Source organism: Gavialis gangeticus, unplaced genomic scaffold (genome assembly GCF_001723915.1).
Source record: "Gavialis gangeticus isolate Ggan-Ray unplaced genomic scaffold, GavGan_comp1, whole genome shotgun sequence".
Taxonomy (NCBI): domain Eukaryota; kingdom Metazoa; phylum Chordata; order Crocodylia; family Gavialidae; genus Gavialis; species Gavialis gangeticus.
The window spans coordinates 36301176-36320651 of NW_017729004.1; the positions used below are offsets into that span (position 1 = coordinate 36301176).

The following is a 19476-nucleotide window of genomic DNA, read 5'->3' on the forward strand; positions in this document are numbered from 1 at the left end:
ATATGGCGCGCACTGGTCACACAGTGTGTTCCCCTGCCCACCCAGTGGCAGAAAGCACACTGGTGTCACACAGCTGAGCTCCTGGAGCAAAAGCAGCAGAGCAGATAGCTTTGCGGGGGCACATGCCCCCCATGCCCTGGGGGTGCGCACAGCTGCATCCCCCCCACCTCTGGCCAACCCACCTCAGCCCCATTCACCCCAGCCCCTGCTCCTGCCCCAGTTCCTCCCTCACCCCAAGGGCCTTGATCTCACCCCCCACCCTTCTCCTCCACAGACTTACCAGCTGGGAAAATCTGGAGATTTGAGGGTTTGATTATCAAAATCATGAGTCAGTTATTTCAACCTGAAAATCACGAGTCTTGCAATATCTTTGCAACAGCTGGCATTACTGGTATACTCACACCAGTATCTGGCATTTTTTTTTTTTTGCAGGGCCAGCCAGAATGGTTCACCTCAGGTCCAAGGTACTAGGATGCAGTCGCTGCTGCTGTTGACTGGTAGTAGGCATGACATCAACAAAGCTGCCAAAGCCCCAGCTCCACAGGACAGATCCAATGGCTACACAAGCAGGCCCTAGCCTGCAGATCATAAGCTACGCGCCCTTAACTTAAACCAATGTTATCATGATGAACCAACACTTGTTCCTCATCATCTGCCTTTCTTTTAGATTGCATGCCCTGCAGGGGCAGAAACCACTTTTGCTCTGTGTATTGCACCATGAGATCTTGGTCCATGAAGACAGTTCTAATATTAAAATAGCTTTCTGGTAAAACTACAAAAGACCATACACCAAGCTTAAACACTTTTCATGTGGCCCAAAATCTCCATCATGAGGACACCATGGCAAATACCTAATTCCCATGTGTTCTAAGGGCACAACAGCTCTCACCATGGCTGCCTTGTGGTATAAAAGCTTCACGCCACCACATTCTTTGCTACAGCAGCCTGATGTAGAGACATACCTTAAATCAATAACCTTCCATTCCTACATTCAGGTCTACCCTGAAAAATGCCACTAATCTCCAGCCTTCAGTTTTCTAAACCTGATAGCCATTGTTAATAACCTGATTGTGTCTATTTCAATCCCTCACACTCAATAACCTTTTAGCTTCCAGATCTTTTTGTTAATCTATTCTGTTCACTATTCCTGTCTTCCCCAAATGCCACTTCTGATATTCTACTCCTCTGTCATTTTTTCAGTCTCATGCCTAACAGTCCCTACTTTTAAAACTAACTTAAGAAATTTATCAAGCAGTCAAAAAACAAAGAAAAAAGGCAGAAAGTTTTGTTTGCATTTCCCTGTAATGTCACAGTCTTCTTCCATGATTTAATCTCTCACCACCAGTTATTTGAATCACTGTCCTGATTCGATTCGGAGGTGCAGCTACAGACTATAATGGGGAATTATTAAAATACCTATAACTGTAATTTTTTTTGCAGATTTGAATGAAAACAGCAGGGATGGTAGCCCTTTTTGAAGGCATGAAGCTTGCCAAGTTTCAAGGAGACAGGTGCAGGGGCTTCTGTGAAAGTGCACCTCAAACTGTTGAAAGCAAAAACTCACATCACTTGTGTGTGTTAAGCTGAGCAGGATGAAAGCAACAGGGATGACAGCTCCTTGTGCAGGCACGAGGCCTGCCAGGTTTCAAGCAGAGTGGTGCAGGGTTTTCTGTGAAAGTGCACCTCAAGGTTCTGATAGCAAATAAAAAAAGCAAATAGGTAAGGAGTGAGGAGGGTGGCACTCGCTCCATCTGCACGTGGAACTTGGGGAACTCCAGCAGTGGGAGGTACACGTTCAGGAACACCAGCTGTTCCACCAAACCAGGATCCAAGGAGATGTGGCAGGGTGTCACTACATGACCAGCAATGCTGAACACCCTCTTGCTTGGAACACTGGTCGGTGGACAGGACAGGTGTTCCCAGGCAACCGGGGCCAGATCCTGCCACACTTGGCTGCAGGTTACCCAACAGGCCAAAGGGTCACAGTGCAGTGGATCCATGTCCTCAGTGAGATACATAGCCACTGAGGCCTCTGCACTACCTGCCTGATGGTGGGGTCTGGTGCCTCTGGACCCCAGCACTAAAGCCATACCCTTGGCCCACACTGGCAGTGGCTGTGGTGGAGGAGACTGGCTCATGGTTGGAGTGCTAGCACAGGAAAGTGGACCCCTCTCTTCCACATCCTGTCACCTCTGCCTCCATTCACCAACACCTTTGTCCAGTGATTGCGGGTTTTGCTGCTGCAGATGCTCCCCTTCACCCTTGGGTACATGCCCAGCAGCACCTGGACCATACTGGATCACAACAGATCCAGTTGTTTTTTATGCCCTCCTTCAGTTGCTTCACCAGTGCCTGCACTTCTGGTGACAGGCTGCCCCATATCCAGCCAGGAACATAGAGCCCCTGGAATTTCTCCATTTCATTCTCAAGCTCCTTCACTATGGGGATTCACCTGGCTAAGGAGGGCATTGCCAGTGCTGAGGCTCTTGGTTGCCTCGTGGAATGGCTTGACGCCCCCCAAGATCTGGAAGATGGTATCCCACTCTGCTTTGTTAAGGGGGCCACTGACCCCAATCTCCCTGACCAAGGCCATCTCCCCACTACCTTGACCATATTGGCGCCGTTGTCAGTGATCATGAACCCACGGGTGAGCTCGCCCTGCCCAACAAGCCACCTCTGCACCATGCTGTTCATGGCCACCATGATCTCTGTTGCCATGTGGGACTGAGCCATCAACTCCACTTGAAGGAGAGCCCACCAATGCCCTGACTGATTGCACCAGTGCCCCATGAGGGAGAGGTAGGCATGATCTCTACCCTGGCTGCTCCAGATGTCCAAGGTGAAGCGCAAGGCTACCTGCGGACCTGCCTTCTGCAGCTCCTCCCTCAAGTATTTCCTGCATGCCTCATACAGGGAGGGCACCACCATCCTGCTATAAGGTGGCATGTGCAGGCACTTGGTAAGATGGGGCCATGAGCGCCATGAACCACCTGAACCCTGGCCACTCAACTAAGGAAAAAGGCTGGCCATCCAGAGCAAGCATCTCCCTAATGCTCTGGGTGACCTTACTCAACTTCGGAATGTGCCCCGCTTTGTCTCTGCCTTTCCCCCACTGGTCCAGGGTGGCCTGCCTCTGCTTCTTGAGGACAAGGGCTTTGGGGGACTTCTTTTTGGGCATGCTCCCACTGGTGCCAGGCTGAGACGGAACAAAGGCAAGGGGGCGCTGCCTCCCGAGATGCAGCAGCATCACCATGGTGGTGAAGTGTTTCACCTCCTTGCCCCGGCTGATCCGCCTTCAGCAGTGCTGGCTAGCATACCTGGTATCATCTGCCACACTACCCACCTGCTTCTGGATTGAGAGTGGGGATCCTGCCTTATCCCCCTACTCACCAGGCAGAGGCACAACAACAGAAGGAGCTGAGCCATCTACCCCCCACAACCTCCTCCAAAGTGCCTTCAAGAAAAGGAGACCTGCCTCTAGGGGAACTTTGAGGGGTGTGGAGCACAAACTCAGATTCCCCCTCCTTCCCCAGAATTGCCTCCATGATGGCCCTCAGCTCCTCTGCTTCCAGATCCAGCTCCTCCTCTGGTACTGTGAGGCTCATGCTGGGATCTAGAATTGGGGTGGAGATAGTCATGCTGTTGCTGGTGAGTGGTGGTAGTGCAGGTGCAGGCACTGCTACCACACCTCCTTGCGCCCACTAGCAGCAGACGACTCATCGCTGCCAGGAAAGAGGGTGCATCTATGTTTGGGGAGGGGGGAACTTGCAGCTCTCCTTCTGCCCCCTCTACTGTCAGAAAACCTGGCACCTGCCCTTCCAGCACACCTCATGTTTGGTGTGCTGCAAGTGGGGGGGAGGGTGTGCGCGAGTGCACGTGTAAAACATATGTTGTGCTGAGGGGGGAAAAGAGTCAAGACAGACTAACAAGAATAAGAGGATTTTGGAGGAAGAATAAGTTGAAAGAAATGGGTAGGGATAACAAAAGGGATTGTAGGCAAGGATAAGTAGGAAAGGTTTGGATACAACTTACAAGAAGAGAGACTAGCTAGCAAGAGACTAAGCCTTTCAGATGCTGCTGCTCAAAGGAGACAGCTCATAAAAAAGGCACAGATCACTTCAGACACAGCTTTATATGTTGTTTCTATGTCCCTCCCCCAAAGCACTGTGACTGGAAGGGAACTCAGAAAAATCAGTCACTGGCCAGCTACAGATGTCAGTATCAGAGCTGTCTTTCCCCCATCTCAACCTTTTCCATATATGGAAAATCACCCCAGCCCCCTCCCTCTTCTCAGCTCATTTGCTGCAAAGCCTTCCGAATCTCCCCAAATCAATTTGGAGGCTTCTGATTCGATTCAGATCTTTTAACAGGTCTCCTGATTCGATTCGGAGGTTTGGCTGATGAATCAGGCTGAATCTCCTCCAAACCAAACCAGCTACCAAAGCTTCGCATAGACCTAACAGACAGATATACATATAGGTAGAGAGAGAAATGAAAATAATCAATCAATCCCCATCCATGTTTATTAAAATTATAAGACTAACAACCTAGGCTGCAAAATGAATTACTGAACTGTTTAACCCAAGCAACTTAGTGGCATTTAGATTTTGAGGTTTCTGTAAAAATCACATTAAAGCACTTCTAAACAAGAAAGTCTCTTGTATTTGCAGAGAATCAATGTATATTTATGGTGATATAGGCAAAGGCTGCATTTACTATCTTGACAGAGCTGTAATTAGGTCTCGCTGCTAGGATCATGGTATTTCAAACATGCCAATTTTTCTCCTCTCAATTTCTGTCCTGTCTGTCACGACTCCTGTTTAGTTGAAGAAACTCCTAAAAAAGTACACCAATTTAACAGGTTCATAATGCCTTCATTATGTCATTATTATAAATTAAAGTATAATATATACAAATACAATGGGACACCTTAAACCCGAATAAAAAACAATGGTATGAGATCTCTAATATGCCATGCCAGCAGCAGGGGGAGCTGCTAATACAATAAAGTAACTTTCCAATTATTACACTCCCACTTACACCTTCCTAAATGCTAACTTTTACAAATATTTTGTACGCTTGTCTAATCAAAATGGTTCAAAAAAATACAAAAATACCAGCGTGAAAATCTGGAAAGGGGGATGTTTTGACTATAAAGCTATCCAATCTAAAAACAGAAAATTCAAATACACTGCAAGGCTGAACTAAAAGGTTATGAGGATTATAGTGAAAGTCCCGATGTAACTATCAAGCCTGTATAATTAACAGAAGTCACAATTCATGAGCCGCTTCAAAAAGTTCACCTCAAAAGATTCTCACTATACTTAATATATGCACATAATCACTCAAAAAAGCACGCCTACTAGGTATATATATACACCCCTGCTCTGGAGTGCTTTCTTAAGCAGGTAACATGCACTATAGTCATACTTCAAGTTTGGTTCTTCCTTAGTTAATTAAAACCAAGCCAAAGACCAAGTCAAATAAAACATTACTTTAGCATTAACTTGGTGCAGAGCCTTCAACAACAGAAGTAACAGTGGGAAAAACCATGCAACTATAAAAAACAGATCTAACAGAAATGAGGGCCTGTCTTTTTGGGCCCCTCTACTACATGTGCCGATAAAGACACAACAGAATCTAATGCATGGTCCAACTGCACCTCCTGCCATGTAATACATGCATGGCAGGAAGCACAATTGCAGGACTGCACTTTAGATCCCATCGCGCCTCATCACTGGTGTATGGGAGACCAGGATTACGATCCTGAGCTCCCCCTGTACTGGCTCCCATGGCTGCAGACCTCAGTTCCATAATTGGTAGGGTCAGAAGGGACCCAAGCAGATCATCTAGTTCAACCCCCTGCCATGGGCAGAAAAGGATGCTGGGGTCAAATGACCCCAGCTAGGGGGCTGTCAAGCTTCCTTCTGAAGACCCCCCAGGGTAGAGGGGAGCACCACCTCCCTTGGAAGTTGGTTCCAGATCCTAGCTGCTCTGACAGTGAAGTAGTGCCTCCTGATATCTAGCCTGAATCTACTCTCAGCCAATTTATGGCCGTTGTTCCTCGTTACCCCTGGTAGTGCTCAAGGGAACAGGGACTCTCCCATTGCCTGCTGGTCCCCCTTGGCAAGTTTATAGGTGGCCACCAGATCCCTTCTCAGTCTTCTTTTGTGGAGGCTGAACAGGTTCAGGTCCCATAGCCTTTCCTCGTAAGGCCTGCCCTGCTGCCCCCTAATCATGCAAGTGGCCCGCCCTCCTCTGGACCCTCTCGATGCTGTCCACATCCCTCCTGAAGTATGGCGCCCAGAACTGAACACAGTACTCCAACTGTGGCCTGACCAATGTCGTACAGAAGGGGAGGATCACCTCCTTGGACCTGCTCCTGATGCATCTATGGATGAATGACAAAGTGTGGTTAGCCTCCCTGACTGCGTCCTCACATTGGCGGCCCATGTTCATCTTGGAATCAACAGCGACTCCAAGATCCTTTTCTGCCTCTGTACTGACAAGAAGGGAGTTCTCCAGCCTGTAGGTACGGTGCTGGTTCTTCCTCCCCAGGTGCAGCACCTTGCACTTGTCCATACTGAAGCCCATCCCATTCTCATTCACCCACCTCTGTAACCTGTCCAGATCTAGTTGTAGCCTGTCCTCTTCTAGCGTGCCCACTTCTCCCCAAATCTTAGTGTCATCTGCGAACTTGAACACGGTGCTTTTCACCCCCTCATCCAAGTCGCCAATGAAGATATTGAACAGTGCAGGCCCAAGGACCGAGCCCTGGGGAACCCCACTGCCCATCTCTCTCCAGGTTGAAAATGACCTGTCCACCACCACTCTCTGGGTACGGCCCTCCAGCCAATTTGCAACCCATCTGACTGTGTAGGCATCGACACCACAGACCCCTATTTTTTTTTTTAATGAGGATGGGGTGAGAGACAGTGTCGAAGGCCTTCCTAAAGTCCAGAAAGACTATGTCCACCATGACACATGCATCCAAGGCTTTTGTGACCTGGTCACAGGCCACCAGGTTGGTCTGATAGGACCTGCCTCTGATGAACCAGTGTTGATTGCCCCTAAGCATAAACTCCCCTGCTGGTCCCTCGTAGATGTGCTCCTGGACAATTTTCTGAAAAAGCTTCCCCAGGACCAAGGTAAGACTAACGGGCCTATAGTTTCCTGGATCCTCTTTCCTGTGGTCCCTTTTTTGAAAATGGGGAGCACATTGGCCCTTTTCCAGTCATCAGGCATCTCACCAGAGCACCACGAGTGCTCGTAAAGTTGTGCCAGGGGTCCTGCAATGACTTCGTGCAATTCCCCAAGCACTCTGGGGTGGAGATCGTGAGGACCTGCTGATTTGAACACATCTAGTCCCTCCTCAAGTTCCCTCAGTAGGTCCTCACTGTCCCTGGGCCTGGCTGCGCCTCCCCTGGGTCCATCCCGAATCCCAGTTGGGGGGGGATGTCCCTGTTCCTGCTCAGAAAAATGAAAGCAAAGAATCCACACCTCATGAGATGTGGGACTTGCAACAAGGAGGACACTACCACCATCTTGAGCTTTGTGAGGTGCAGGACTTGCCCCCACTGCCAGCTCTTCAGCTAATGAGGCTCACAGCAGGGGAAGCACTGAGAACAATGCCACCACTGAGAGCCCTATCTACACATTCAATTAATGGCATGATTAGAACAAGCTACAAAGTTACTACACCTTTTTTGTGGAATAAAACAAGAAATAAGCTACAAAGTTATGCTATTAACTGGGTGAATGTGTAGCTGGGTCACAACTTCAGGCATGACTAACCAGTTAATCATGCCTCAAGTATAACATGTAGAGGGCTCCTAAGAGTGAAATCACAGAAAATTAGGGTTGGAATGGACCTCAGGAGGTCATCTAGTCCAACCCCCTGCTCAAAGCAGGACCATATCATCCCATCCAAGCCTGTCTAGCCAGGTCTTAAAAACCTCCAAGAATGGAGGGTCCACAACCTCTCCATTGCTTTACCACCCCCTTTGTGAGAAAGTTTTTCCTAATATCTAACCTTAACATCCCTTGCTGCAACTTGAGACTGTTGCTCCCTGTTCTGTCATTTGCTACCACTGAGAACAGTCTATTCTCCATCTTCTTTTGAACCTCCTTTCAGATGGTTGAAGGCTGCTATTAAATCCCCTCATAGTCTTCTTTTCTCCAGACTAAATAAGACCAGTTCCCTCAACCTCTACTCAGAAGTCAGACTGCCATGCCCCCTCACCATTTTTTCTATCCTCTACTGGACTCTCTCCAATTTGTCCACATCCTTTCTGTAGTGGGGTCCCACAACTGAACACTGCTCCGGACATAGCCTCAGTGTTGAATAGAGGGGAATAATCATTTCCCCTTGATGTGCTGGCAACGCTTCTACTAATGAAGGTCAATATGGCATTAGCCTTCTTCACAGGAAGGGCACACTGTTGGCTCATATTCAGCTTCTTGTCCACATAAGCTCCAGGTCCTTTTTTGCAGAGCTGCTGCTTAGCCAACTGGTCCCCAGCCCATGCTGGCATACAGGATTGTTCCATTCTAAGTGCAAGACTTTGCACTTATCCTTATTGAACCTCATGAGATTTCTTTTGGTCCAATCCTCCAATTTCTCTAGGTCTCTGTGAATCCCAGCCCTATCATCCAGCATGTCTAATCTTCAAATCTATCAAATCTTTGATACCAATTTGTTGCAAAAACAAACTGATACCTAGATAGCTTAATTAAGAAAAAAATGCATCACCAAACTTAACAGGACTATTTCTGTTGGCTTGCCATCTTAGAATTCAAGTGTCTTTACTGATACATAATTTAAGGCAAAATTAGTCCATTCTGAAAATAGTCCCCCTGCTTATTTTTCCTGATGAAAAAGGGAGAAAAAATTCTTTCACAGTCTATTGCCTGGATTCAAGAAGTTATCTGCATTGTTTTCAGAATAAACCTGTATAATTTAACTTGAGGAACGAGGCAGCATTGCATCAAAGCAGTGGTTTTCAAATTTCCTCAAGTCACAGAACAACTTCTGCTGCAGAGCCCCTACCCCTATCCTAAAGACCCACGTGGAGACAGGCAACCCAGCTCCACAAGAGTCGCGCACTGCTTCCCAGACCACTGTGCCGTTATCCCCAATCTCTTCGCAGAACTCCTGATAACTTTTCACAGGACCCCAGGATTCCACAGAACCCAGTTCAAAAACCACTGCACCAAGGCACCAGTATGATGTGTGGGTGCTGGTAAATTCTTAGAGCCAGAGCCTATTGCTCTATGCATACTACCACATCAAAGTAGTCTACTCTGATTTCAGGAAGTAGCAAATGCAAAACAAGTGAAGCACAGCATGTCTCGGTACAGTGCTGCCCATAACTGAACAGTATGGACATCTGTGTTGACTACTACTGGACAGAAGCACTTCCAATGGTTAGAAGGAAACAGCTTTTATTAGAGACTCCCAAAACACAGGATTACTTGATTTTACAAGCTTACTTTTGTAAGTAAGGGTGCACACAAAAATAGAACCGTTCTCAAATGTCCCTGCTGTGGCTCTGACACCATGGAGTGGAAGTGAACACCCAGCCCACCTGACTTCCTGCCCCTTAGGCAGGGGTCTGGACCTGATGATCTTGCGAGGTCCCTTCCAGTTCTAATGTCTATGAAATCTATACTTTCAACTGATGTGCTTTCAAGAGAAAGATAAGCTGAAGCCCACAGAGATCAATTAAAACACACAGAAAATTATCTACAATGGAAACCTACTTCCAATGTTTTAGAACAAGACTTCAGTGCTGACCTTCAGCATCAGTTGAAAGAAAAAGGGACACATCTAGAAGTTGCAATAAACTGTTTGGTACTGAAGGGTTAGAAACTTCTGACTTGCTTTTGTTTCCTCTCAAAAAATATAGCTTGATGTATTTTAAAGTTTTTAAGCTTTTCCTTCATGACAGCTTGAGGTTAAGACTGCCTAGAAAAAAGGCAAGGACCTGAAAATCCCCAAGCAGAAAAGCTGAAGAATCAGAGCTGAATAACAACACAGTGTCAGAAGATGGTCTTTGCTGTGGCATCAGTTCTAAGAAGTCCCACAAATAGAGACCTCTCTCTTTCAAAAATCTGGAATGGCCCCATTCCCTTAGGCACCACAAAGTTTTAAGGATGCTTCTCACAAGAGCACAATCTGAATCAACTGTCAAATATATACATATATACATACATATACACATATACACACACACACACACACACACACACACACACACACACACACACACACACACACACACACCGTATTCGCCCCTTAAATTATGCACGTACTGCTATCAGTGGTGGTGCTGAGTCTAGTCTGAACTGTAAAAGCTGGCTATGATGGCTCTTAGCTTTGAAAGAACTCCACTGCCTTCTTTCCTGGAGATGATCTGATACCTTTGGGAGTCTCAAGTATTTGAAGACCTCGCCTCTACTTCAGATAGATTAAGACAAGGAAGGTCTTGATCCTGAATATGTCAGATACAAAATTCACAATGCAGAACACCCCTCAGAAAAAATCTTCAGCTTGACTCCTCTGATGGAGGAGGAGTGTCTCCAAAAGGAAAAACTTGTCCATAGATGCAAAATGGCAAATATGCCCTACAGCTGTACAGGCTGAAAGTTCCCAGGTAAATCCTTAGACAAGGTATGAGAGTTAAAGTCTTTTTCAGCAGTGAAGATAATCTCTTTTGTTCTTATTATCATTAAGGTACCAAAGCTGCATGAGAAAGAGGCTCTCAATTTACTAAACCCAGCTTACAAATGAAAGGTTTTCAACTAGCAATGGTCATGCCTCAGTTCAACCTCACAGGCTACAATACTGCCACTGCACAATGCTTCTAATATCAGCACAAGAACCATACAATTCTAAAACTAACAGCCAGTTAGACATAGGGTATAGCTTTCAGTCTTGTAACTGCAGACCAATAAAAAGGAAACTAAGCATATTTAGATCCTTTATACTCTGAATTCCAGAATAATGGACCAGAAGCATGAATGTGCATGCATCATTTTTGCTTCTGTGAATTGTTTGGTGAAAGAGAATGCAACTCCTAAAACAAGCGAGGAATAACCTGCAGCATCCTTATAGGCTCGACAGTGCTAGGCTGGTTAGCACTACGGTTGAAAGGGACTTGGGGGTCATGATTGACCACAAGTTGAATATGAGCCTTCAGTGTGATGCTGTGGCCAGTAAAGCAAGCAAAACACTGGCTTGCATCCATAGATGCTTTTCAAGCAAATCCCGGGACGTTGTTCTCCCGCCGTACTCGGCCTTGGTGAGGCCGCAGCTGGAGCACTGCGTCCAGTTTTGGGCTCCACAATTCAAAAAGGATGTGGAGAAGCTTGAGAGAATCCAGAGAAGAGCCACACGCATGATCAGAGGTCAGGAAAATAGACCTTACGATGACAGGCTGAGAGCTACGGGACTCTTTAGCCTGGAAAAGCACAGACTCAGGGGTGATCTGATGGCCAACTATAAGTTTATCAGGGGTGACCACCAGGATCTCGGGGAACAATTGTTCACCAGAGCGCCCCAAGGGATGACAAGGTCAAACGGTTATAAACTCCAGTAAGACCGGTTCAGGCTGAACGTAAAGAAAAAATTTCTTTACTGTCCGAGCCCCCAAGGTCTGGAATAGCCTGCCACTGGAGGTGGTTCATGAACCTACACTGAACACCTTCAAGAGAAATTTGGATGTTTATTTTGCTGGGATCCTATGACCCCAGCTGACTTCCTGACCCTTGGACAGGGGGCTGGACTCAATCTTCCAAGGTCCCTTCCAGCCTTAATGTCTACAAAATCTATGAAGGAACCCATGGAACCAAATGAAAAGGGGGAAAAACGTTTTAAAACATTATATGCATTTTCCAGCAATAATTTAATCTTAAGTATACCAAAAAACAGATTAACTGAACAGCATACAATGCAATACCCATTGTAACAATAAACCAAACAGAAATATTTCAACTTGCCTTGAGCGCTGAAGACCTCGAGGGGAGGCAGGCTCATGACCTGCCTGCTTATCAGCTATCACTGGCTGCTGAGGTGCTGACTGTGAAGCTGGTCCTTGCTTAACACCTGGAGTAGTAACCTGCAAAGTTCAAAACTTGGGTCAGATCTCCATACTAAATCCCAAATATGTAAAAATGAAAATCTGGTACAATCAGGTGAGCACTCTTTACTCCACTGTCTTATCTGGCCTGTACTTTAAGTTGCATAGGGAGGCAAAATAAATCCCATCTCTTTCTGGAAGCTTTATACTAACAATCATTTCATGCCAATCATACTCACATTTTTATATGAATAAAAATCATCTGTCATTTTGTTCAACCCCAAAAACGTCAGGTATTTTACATCATCTTTCAGTTGTTACCAAGTAAAAAAAAAATCAAATTCAAACTGTCCATTTTCTCACTTAAAAATTAATCGTGTTTAATTTTAAGTCCTGCATTACTGTGCTATATTCTTCACTCCAAAGTTCACTGCACATTAACAAACTACAGACTGTTTTTAGCTCTAGCTGTGACTGCTTTGTCCTCAGAACTGGGCTAAGCACAGACATCTCAGGCGGTTACACTGGTTTAAAAGTGGCCACCTGATCTACCCAGGTGTGGACCGTACACTAGCTAGGTGAATTTAAGTGTGAACTGTACAGAAGTTCAGGACAGTTGATCAGTCTAAAAATAGCTGACTAAAGTTAACCCTACCTCCAAGGTACACTCAACTTGGATACAGTTAGCCATTTTTAGACTAATCTAACTGTCCTGAATTTCTGTACAGTCCCTAGCACAACCCCAGGGCTGAGAAAGCCCAGTTGTCAGCCTCAGCCCTGAGGCTATACTTTTCCTACACTTTCCCTGGCACTGGGCTACTTTTAATCTGTCCCAACCATGCAGTTAGTCCAATAAAAGATATTGCCGCCCCCCCCCCGCCCCCCCCAAAACCCTTGCGTCTTGTATATATCAATTTGAAAACAGCGGTTGATGTAAATGAAAGCTATTTTCCAATGATTTTTAAGATGAGCCTCTGCGTTTTTATCCTCATGAAATGAGAGCATCTGCATTGTGACCTACTGGAATCTTCTATAGATCACTGTCAACTGGGGACACTTTTCTTCCTCTCACATACTCTCCTGCTCCTGCCCCCACCCATTCCAGTGATTCCTTCAATTCCTTTAATTTATTTAGGAATGCCTAACCTAGAATGCTACAAAAATGAGAAAAGGTGGGTAGGGACTGCAAATGCATAGAAATTAAATCTCAAAGAAAGAGAAATTAATTACTTTATAGTACTTCACAGAACCAAGACATGGATCTTAGTTCTACAAGCTGATGCTCAGGGAATAAGATGCAGAAGAGGTACCCTGAATGAGAAATGCAACCTGTCAAATTCCAGAACGTACACATGCTCAGGTTTAAGCTTTCACCACTCAGATCTTGTTCGGACACCTTTTTGAGAAGTTGTCTGGTGACAAGCAGGATGCAGAAGTATATTTCCTTCAGGTTATGACGTTTCATATTTTACAGAAGAGTGGAAAGATGGAAAGCTCTTCTGAGCAGAAACTCCTTTTGTGGCAAGGTATACTGTGTCTCTGCTGTGAGATGCAAATTCACTCCAACAATGGCAAGAGCCTGGTGTTAGCATATCAGGTGGTAAAATGCTTCCTTTGTGTAAAACTCAGCATTTCAGGTGGTAAAATGTTTCTTTTTCTTGTAAAATTATGAACTTTCAATTTTAAATAATGGCTAAAAGTTGATATCTTCCATGCATCAGGTATCCAGGTTGTAGCTGTATTGGTCTAGAGGCAAAAGGAATCAAAACTTGTGGAAGAGGCAATATCTTTTATTAGACCAATATACTTTTACATCCTGCTTGCCACTGAGGTAAAGACTTTTTCAACCTTTCTCTGTGCCTAACCTGAACAAAATGAACTATTCCAAACAGGAGACTTTACCCTACCTTCAGCTCTCCTGTGGAATATGAATTTTCATTTCTACCTAGAAGAACTTTTACAATCTCTGCCCTCTCACTATGCCTGAAAACCAGTATATTGTCTCCTATGCCTGATGAAGGGCAAGCGTGCCCAAAAGCTTGCAAATAAATAAAATAATTTGTCTGCAAATATCTAGTTGGTCTAATAAAAGATATCACCTCTTCCACAAGTTTTGATTCCTTTTGCCTCTAGTTCAATATGGCTACAACCTGGATACCTCCCAGACGTGACACGTTCCTTCCAGGAGAAAATTCTTCCAGGTGTCAGTCAACCTGGAAGATCTTCTGAGCAAGAGAGAAATATTTTGCAAGGAAGAACACGTGTACAGTTTGCCCAGAACCACTCTTGCACATACTTCTGAAGAGTCAACTGAAAACTAGAAGGCTCATATCTTCGGTGGTGAGTTCTGGAAAAGGGCACCTTTAAACCATAAGGAGTCTGAAGCATCAACATTAAGTCCAAGAGGAAAGGCAAGCTCAAACAGCTGATAGCTCACAGGGCAAGGTGCTAAACAGAGTCTGAAACCTAAGTGTGTGTTAAGACCCTAAGCCAAGGGTAGAGCCTAAAACTGGCTTAAGACACACAAGGGATCCAACACTGGATGGATCCACACGATGGTCTGTGACCTGCCAGCAGAGGGAACTAACCAAGTGTGCTATACCCCCTAACAACAGAATGAAAGAAAACAAAGGAACAACATAAACCATGAATTCATTGCACCGTCAGCAATTAGAACAAACTTGGACAAATGGAGCAGCTCCCCTTTTGGCACCTATGAAATGCTCCACACTGGGAGCAAGGGAGGCAGTTAGTGATACTGATACAACACTTCAGAAGACCACACTGACTCTCAGTCACTTTGATACTCACTGATGATATGCAATAGGACTCTGGAATCAAGATTAACAGAGAGTCTACCTGAAGCAAAAAACCACCCCCCAAAAAAACTGAGGAAAAAGAGCCTCTCTCAGTCCAGTTTGCTAAAAACCTGATTATATCAGCTTTGCCACTAAAGAATTATTGATTAATTATATTTGAGGACCTTATATTATTTTAAAATGAATCAAGGATTTAAGGAATGTATTTTTGCTTATATTTTACTACTGACTTCAACTATTTGATTCTTCAACAGCAGTTTAGGAGTTAGCAGGTTTTTTCCCTTCAAGCTTGGCAGTACCTAGATCCTAAAGGTATCAGGGCTCAATCTAAACACTGCAAAATCCAATAATAGACAACAACGGGCAAGAGAAGCATAGCAAAAATTACGATTAGGCAAAAAACCAGAAGTCATCCTATATCCCCTACTTAACCACTGCCAAGCATCTTCAAGTATCATAGGACAAAACTGTAGCAGGGATCTGAAGATTTTAGGAGCTCCTTCCATACATAAAAGGTGGCCTCAGAAAACATGAAACTGTGCAAAGGAAAAATGAACTAATGGGCAATAAAGTCGGTCATCACTAATAGAGTAGAGGCTGGAGTCATTAGCTCAACAGCATTCAAGAAATAAAATCTTACAGGTGATGACGTTTGATGGCATGTAATGGGGCATCCATTGAAAAGATATAAAGGTCAAATGGGTAACATTTTAAGAGTAAAAAGCAGAGCACTTTGACAACACTTGAATAAATTTGAGATGGATAAGACAATATGTATCAAAGCCAGAAGAGAGGAAGTTGCAGTAGCAAGGATATGAAAAACTAGACAGCCTGAAATATTTCACTGCTAATCTAATATCACCTCTTCCCGCTAATCCTGTCCAGGGCCTCAAATTAATCAAATCAAGGACACAACCAGGAGTTTTGAATCAATTCCTCAATTCTACAATTACTATTAGCCCTAGTCGATTTAACACCCTTCCCCCTCCCTTGTTTTAACTCTTTTCAAGCAGGATGGATAAAAAAAAAAAATTAATATCTAAAGTCCCATTTGTTTAAACCAACCAATTTAAAATTATGACAACTTTGTTACGGGCTAATTTTCCTTTAATCCAGTAAAATCATGTAAGTGATATTTTCCCTGGCAGTATGTTTGCTGTTGTTTCAAAAAAGGCAAACCACTGCCTTGGCACCCAGATTCTGAGTTACTTGAATTCTTACATATAGTTTTCAACAGCAGTAGCTAGAGGGTTTCTCTCCCTCTCCCCATTTCAATTACTTAGACTTGTTCAGTTCAATTACAAGTTGGAAAACCACCTGATAGAGAAAAAACTAGCTTTCCTGCTTTTTCTCTCTCAAAGCAAAGCAGGATTAAAACAAATGTTTTTAATCAGTTTCCTGCTTGCTGATTTAAATCCACTTTCCTTTGATTACAGAAAGTTTAGTTTATTAATATTTTGCAGTTATACTATAGCAATTCTTGCCTTTATAGTCTATAATAACATTTGGAATAAAAACAATGAGTTGCCGGCTGAATAGTGATCATTTAAGAAGTAACAACACATTACTATGAGCTACTCTGTGTGTATTTACTGAGAATCATTTGCTTTTTGTTTTTGGTAAGCAACGTACTCTGGCCCCCTTGGCACTGCATAATCAATTAAAACCAAACAAGCCAGATTCTATTCTACTGTATACAAATACTATTCCAATACTTATAGCTACGTAACATAGTAGTTCTTTCTGATGGTAAGTAGTAATGAAGATGCAAAGAAATTCCTGGATCAAGGGCTCATTTGACTTCTCCAATTTCATTTATTTCAAGCTTAACCAGCTCTACCACTCTGAGTGTGCATTTACTTCGGAGAAATTTGCACTGATAAAACTGCATTAATTCTTTTACATAAAACAATGCAAAATGTGGTAAGTCACACGGGGGGCACAGTGTCAACATTAAAGGTTTGCTCTGCTGTGACTACTTTGAGACAGTTAGCCTAAGTGAACACTTTCTTGATACAGATGAGCCTTAAAGGGAGTGACTATAGGATGGAGTAGCCTAGACCCAGGATACCTAGACTTTGGCATTATCATAACCAAGGTACAAAAAGTAAATTAGGTAATTACATGCTTTCTGTCAGTTGGTTAACATACAAAAGCAAGCGTCTCCGCAGCCCTACTGCTGATTACTATGAGAAATGCATCCTGTGAAAGGAGATGAGACTGAACTGGAAAAGGCAGAGTGAAGAAAGGGGAACTGAGACTTCTGACCTATCTCCCGCCACACAAGAGATTCTCAGAGTAGCTTTCATAAAACCTGTGTAGTAAAAAGTTGTGTTCAACTAAAAAATGGCTAGTGAATAGCTGCTTCAAAAAGTATTTATCCATGTTTCTTTTTCTGGGCTACAGACCTGTTCACAGGACAAGGAATTTATAACTTGTGGTTATAATGTATCTGCACTCTTTGAGGCCTTTTCTTGAATACTGCAAAGGAACTGGAAGCGGGATCCATTCCCATGAAGTTTTCTGAGTATATCTTAGAACTCATCTAAATTCAAGCTATTCCCCCTCCTGAAGTAGCAGCAAGATGAACTTGAAGGATGGGCACTGTCCTGGTTGGGAGAAACGGATCTGTTCTGGTCTGTTTTGCCAGGAAATTTGGCAAAACCCAGAGGTACTAACGACCCAAACTTTGTAGTCAAAAGATTGCTTTTTTTTTTTTTTAAATAATGTAAAGCAAGACTGCTCAACTGTTACAGTGCTAAGGACCACACGCCCCACAGGTCACAGGCAGCCACACTGCACAAACTTGGGCTCACCCTCTGCTTCCTGCGCCATGCTGCCCCACCCTGCTCCTTGGGTGGGTGCAGAAAGCAGAAACCAGAGGAAGGAAGGGGAGCCCAGAGACTCCAGCTATTGTTGCAACCAGAGTGATGGGGTGAGGAACAGGGAGGAGAGAAGAGTGGCTGGGCAGGAGCCCAAGAGCTGCAACTTAATCCCCTTGGGTCACATGAGGCCAGGGAGCCACTAGCTGGACTGCCTTGGTGTATAGACGAAGAACAGTTAAATCTTCCTTTTTTGGATGCTAACAGAGGTAAATTTGCTGCCCAACAAGATTGCTACAGCTGAACTCAAGACTTTTTCCCCTTTGAAGGGAAGAGACATTCCTACAGAGTTGAGACCAGATAACCTTCAGTGCTATAAAAATCAAACTTCTCCATGAAGGACTTCACAAATAGATTAAAACATGGGTTGGTATTTATTTTATTCACTGAGAAAAGGATTCTGATAGTTTTACTACTTTAATATTTCTGGAAAAAAGAAGAAAAATGCCATCTTCCTGAAGTTCTGTGTATAGATAAGTAATTTAGATACAAGTAGTTTATCAGTCAGAAGACAAAAATAACACAGCCTTCAGTTTCCCCTAGTGATAGATTTCCTTTTCCTATTTGGCAGGATTCTTTTAAGCAAACACATATCTCCACAAGGACACTTGTCTTTGAGTAAAGTATAACCACAGAACGTACTCTAGAAGAGGAGAGCAATTTAACCCCCAGACTTTTCTAGTGGCATCTATACTCCCCCTGTATGTGTGCGGATAGCATCAGAAAACCCCTCAAAGGGGATAAGGAGAAGCAAAGATAGCTTAGAATATGCTGGAATAGGGACATAATGGGTGGGTTTTGTAAATTTTCTCCCTCAAAATACTGAACCCTCAAGGCCTCCTCCTAAAGGGCAGGGGAACTCAAGTGCCCAAGGTGAGTGGTCGTTCCTTAAGGAGACGATACTCAGGGCCCAAGGGGTGACCATCCCAACAAAAACCAAGGGGGGCAGGAATGCCCGAAAGTCCCCCTGGCTCACCAAGGGCGTCCGGGAATGCCTGATCGCCAAACACGCAGCGTACACTTGGTGGAAAGGGGGTGCTATCTCCAAAGAGGAGTATACCTCCTCTGCTCAGGCCTGTAGGGGGGCTGTCAGGAAAGCTAAGGCGGACATAGAGCTAGGACTAGCGTCCAAGATCAAGGATAATATAAAGTCCTTTTTCAAATATGTAGGGAGGATGAAGAAGGCACCACGTAATGTGCGGCCCCTGCAAAGTACGCCGGGCAATCTGGTGGTTGCACCAGAGGAGAAAGCAGAACTCTTTAACCAATTCTTTACCTCCGTTTTCTTGTGCAGGGACCGGGACTTCCCCACTGTGATGCAAGACGGACTCGAGGGGAACACCTCCAGACCTCAGGTTGGGGAGGACCGGGTTAGAGAGCTGCTGGAGGGGCTGGACATCTTCAAATCAGCAGGTCCAGATGCTCTCCACCCCAGTGTGTTGAGGAAGCGAGCAGGGATTATTGCAGGGCCCTTGGCACAGCTTTATGAGCGCTCGTAGTGCTCAGGCCAGGTGCCGGATGACTGGAAGATAGCCAACATGGTCCCCATCTTTAAAAAAGGAAGGAGGGAGGACCCAGGCAACTAAAGGCCCGTCAGTCTTACCTCAATCCTAGGGAAACTCTTTGAGAAGATCATCATGGAGCATATCTGTGATGGGCTGGCCTCAGAGATGATGCTCAAGGGCAACCAGCACG

The 19476-nt window shown here is 44.7% G+C and overlaps 1 protein-coding gene across 3 annotated transcripts in view; it reads right to left on the bottom strand.

Annotated features, from left to right (window-relative positions):
- WAC (WW domain containing adaptor with coiled-coil) overlaps nucleotides 1-19476 on the bottom strand; it is a 122678-nt gene that overhangs the window by 21292 nt on the left and 81910 nt on the right. For all 3 annotated transcript variants that reach the window (XM_019508232.1, XM_019508231.1, XM_019508230.1), the window contains one exon: nucleotides 12001-12119. In XM_019508232.1, coding sequence (XP_019363777.1) covers nucleotides 12001-12119 — 119 coding nt within the window. The remainder of the gene's footprint in view (nucleotides 1-12000; nucleotides 12120-19476) is intronic.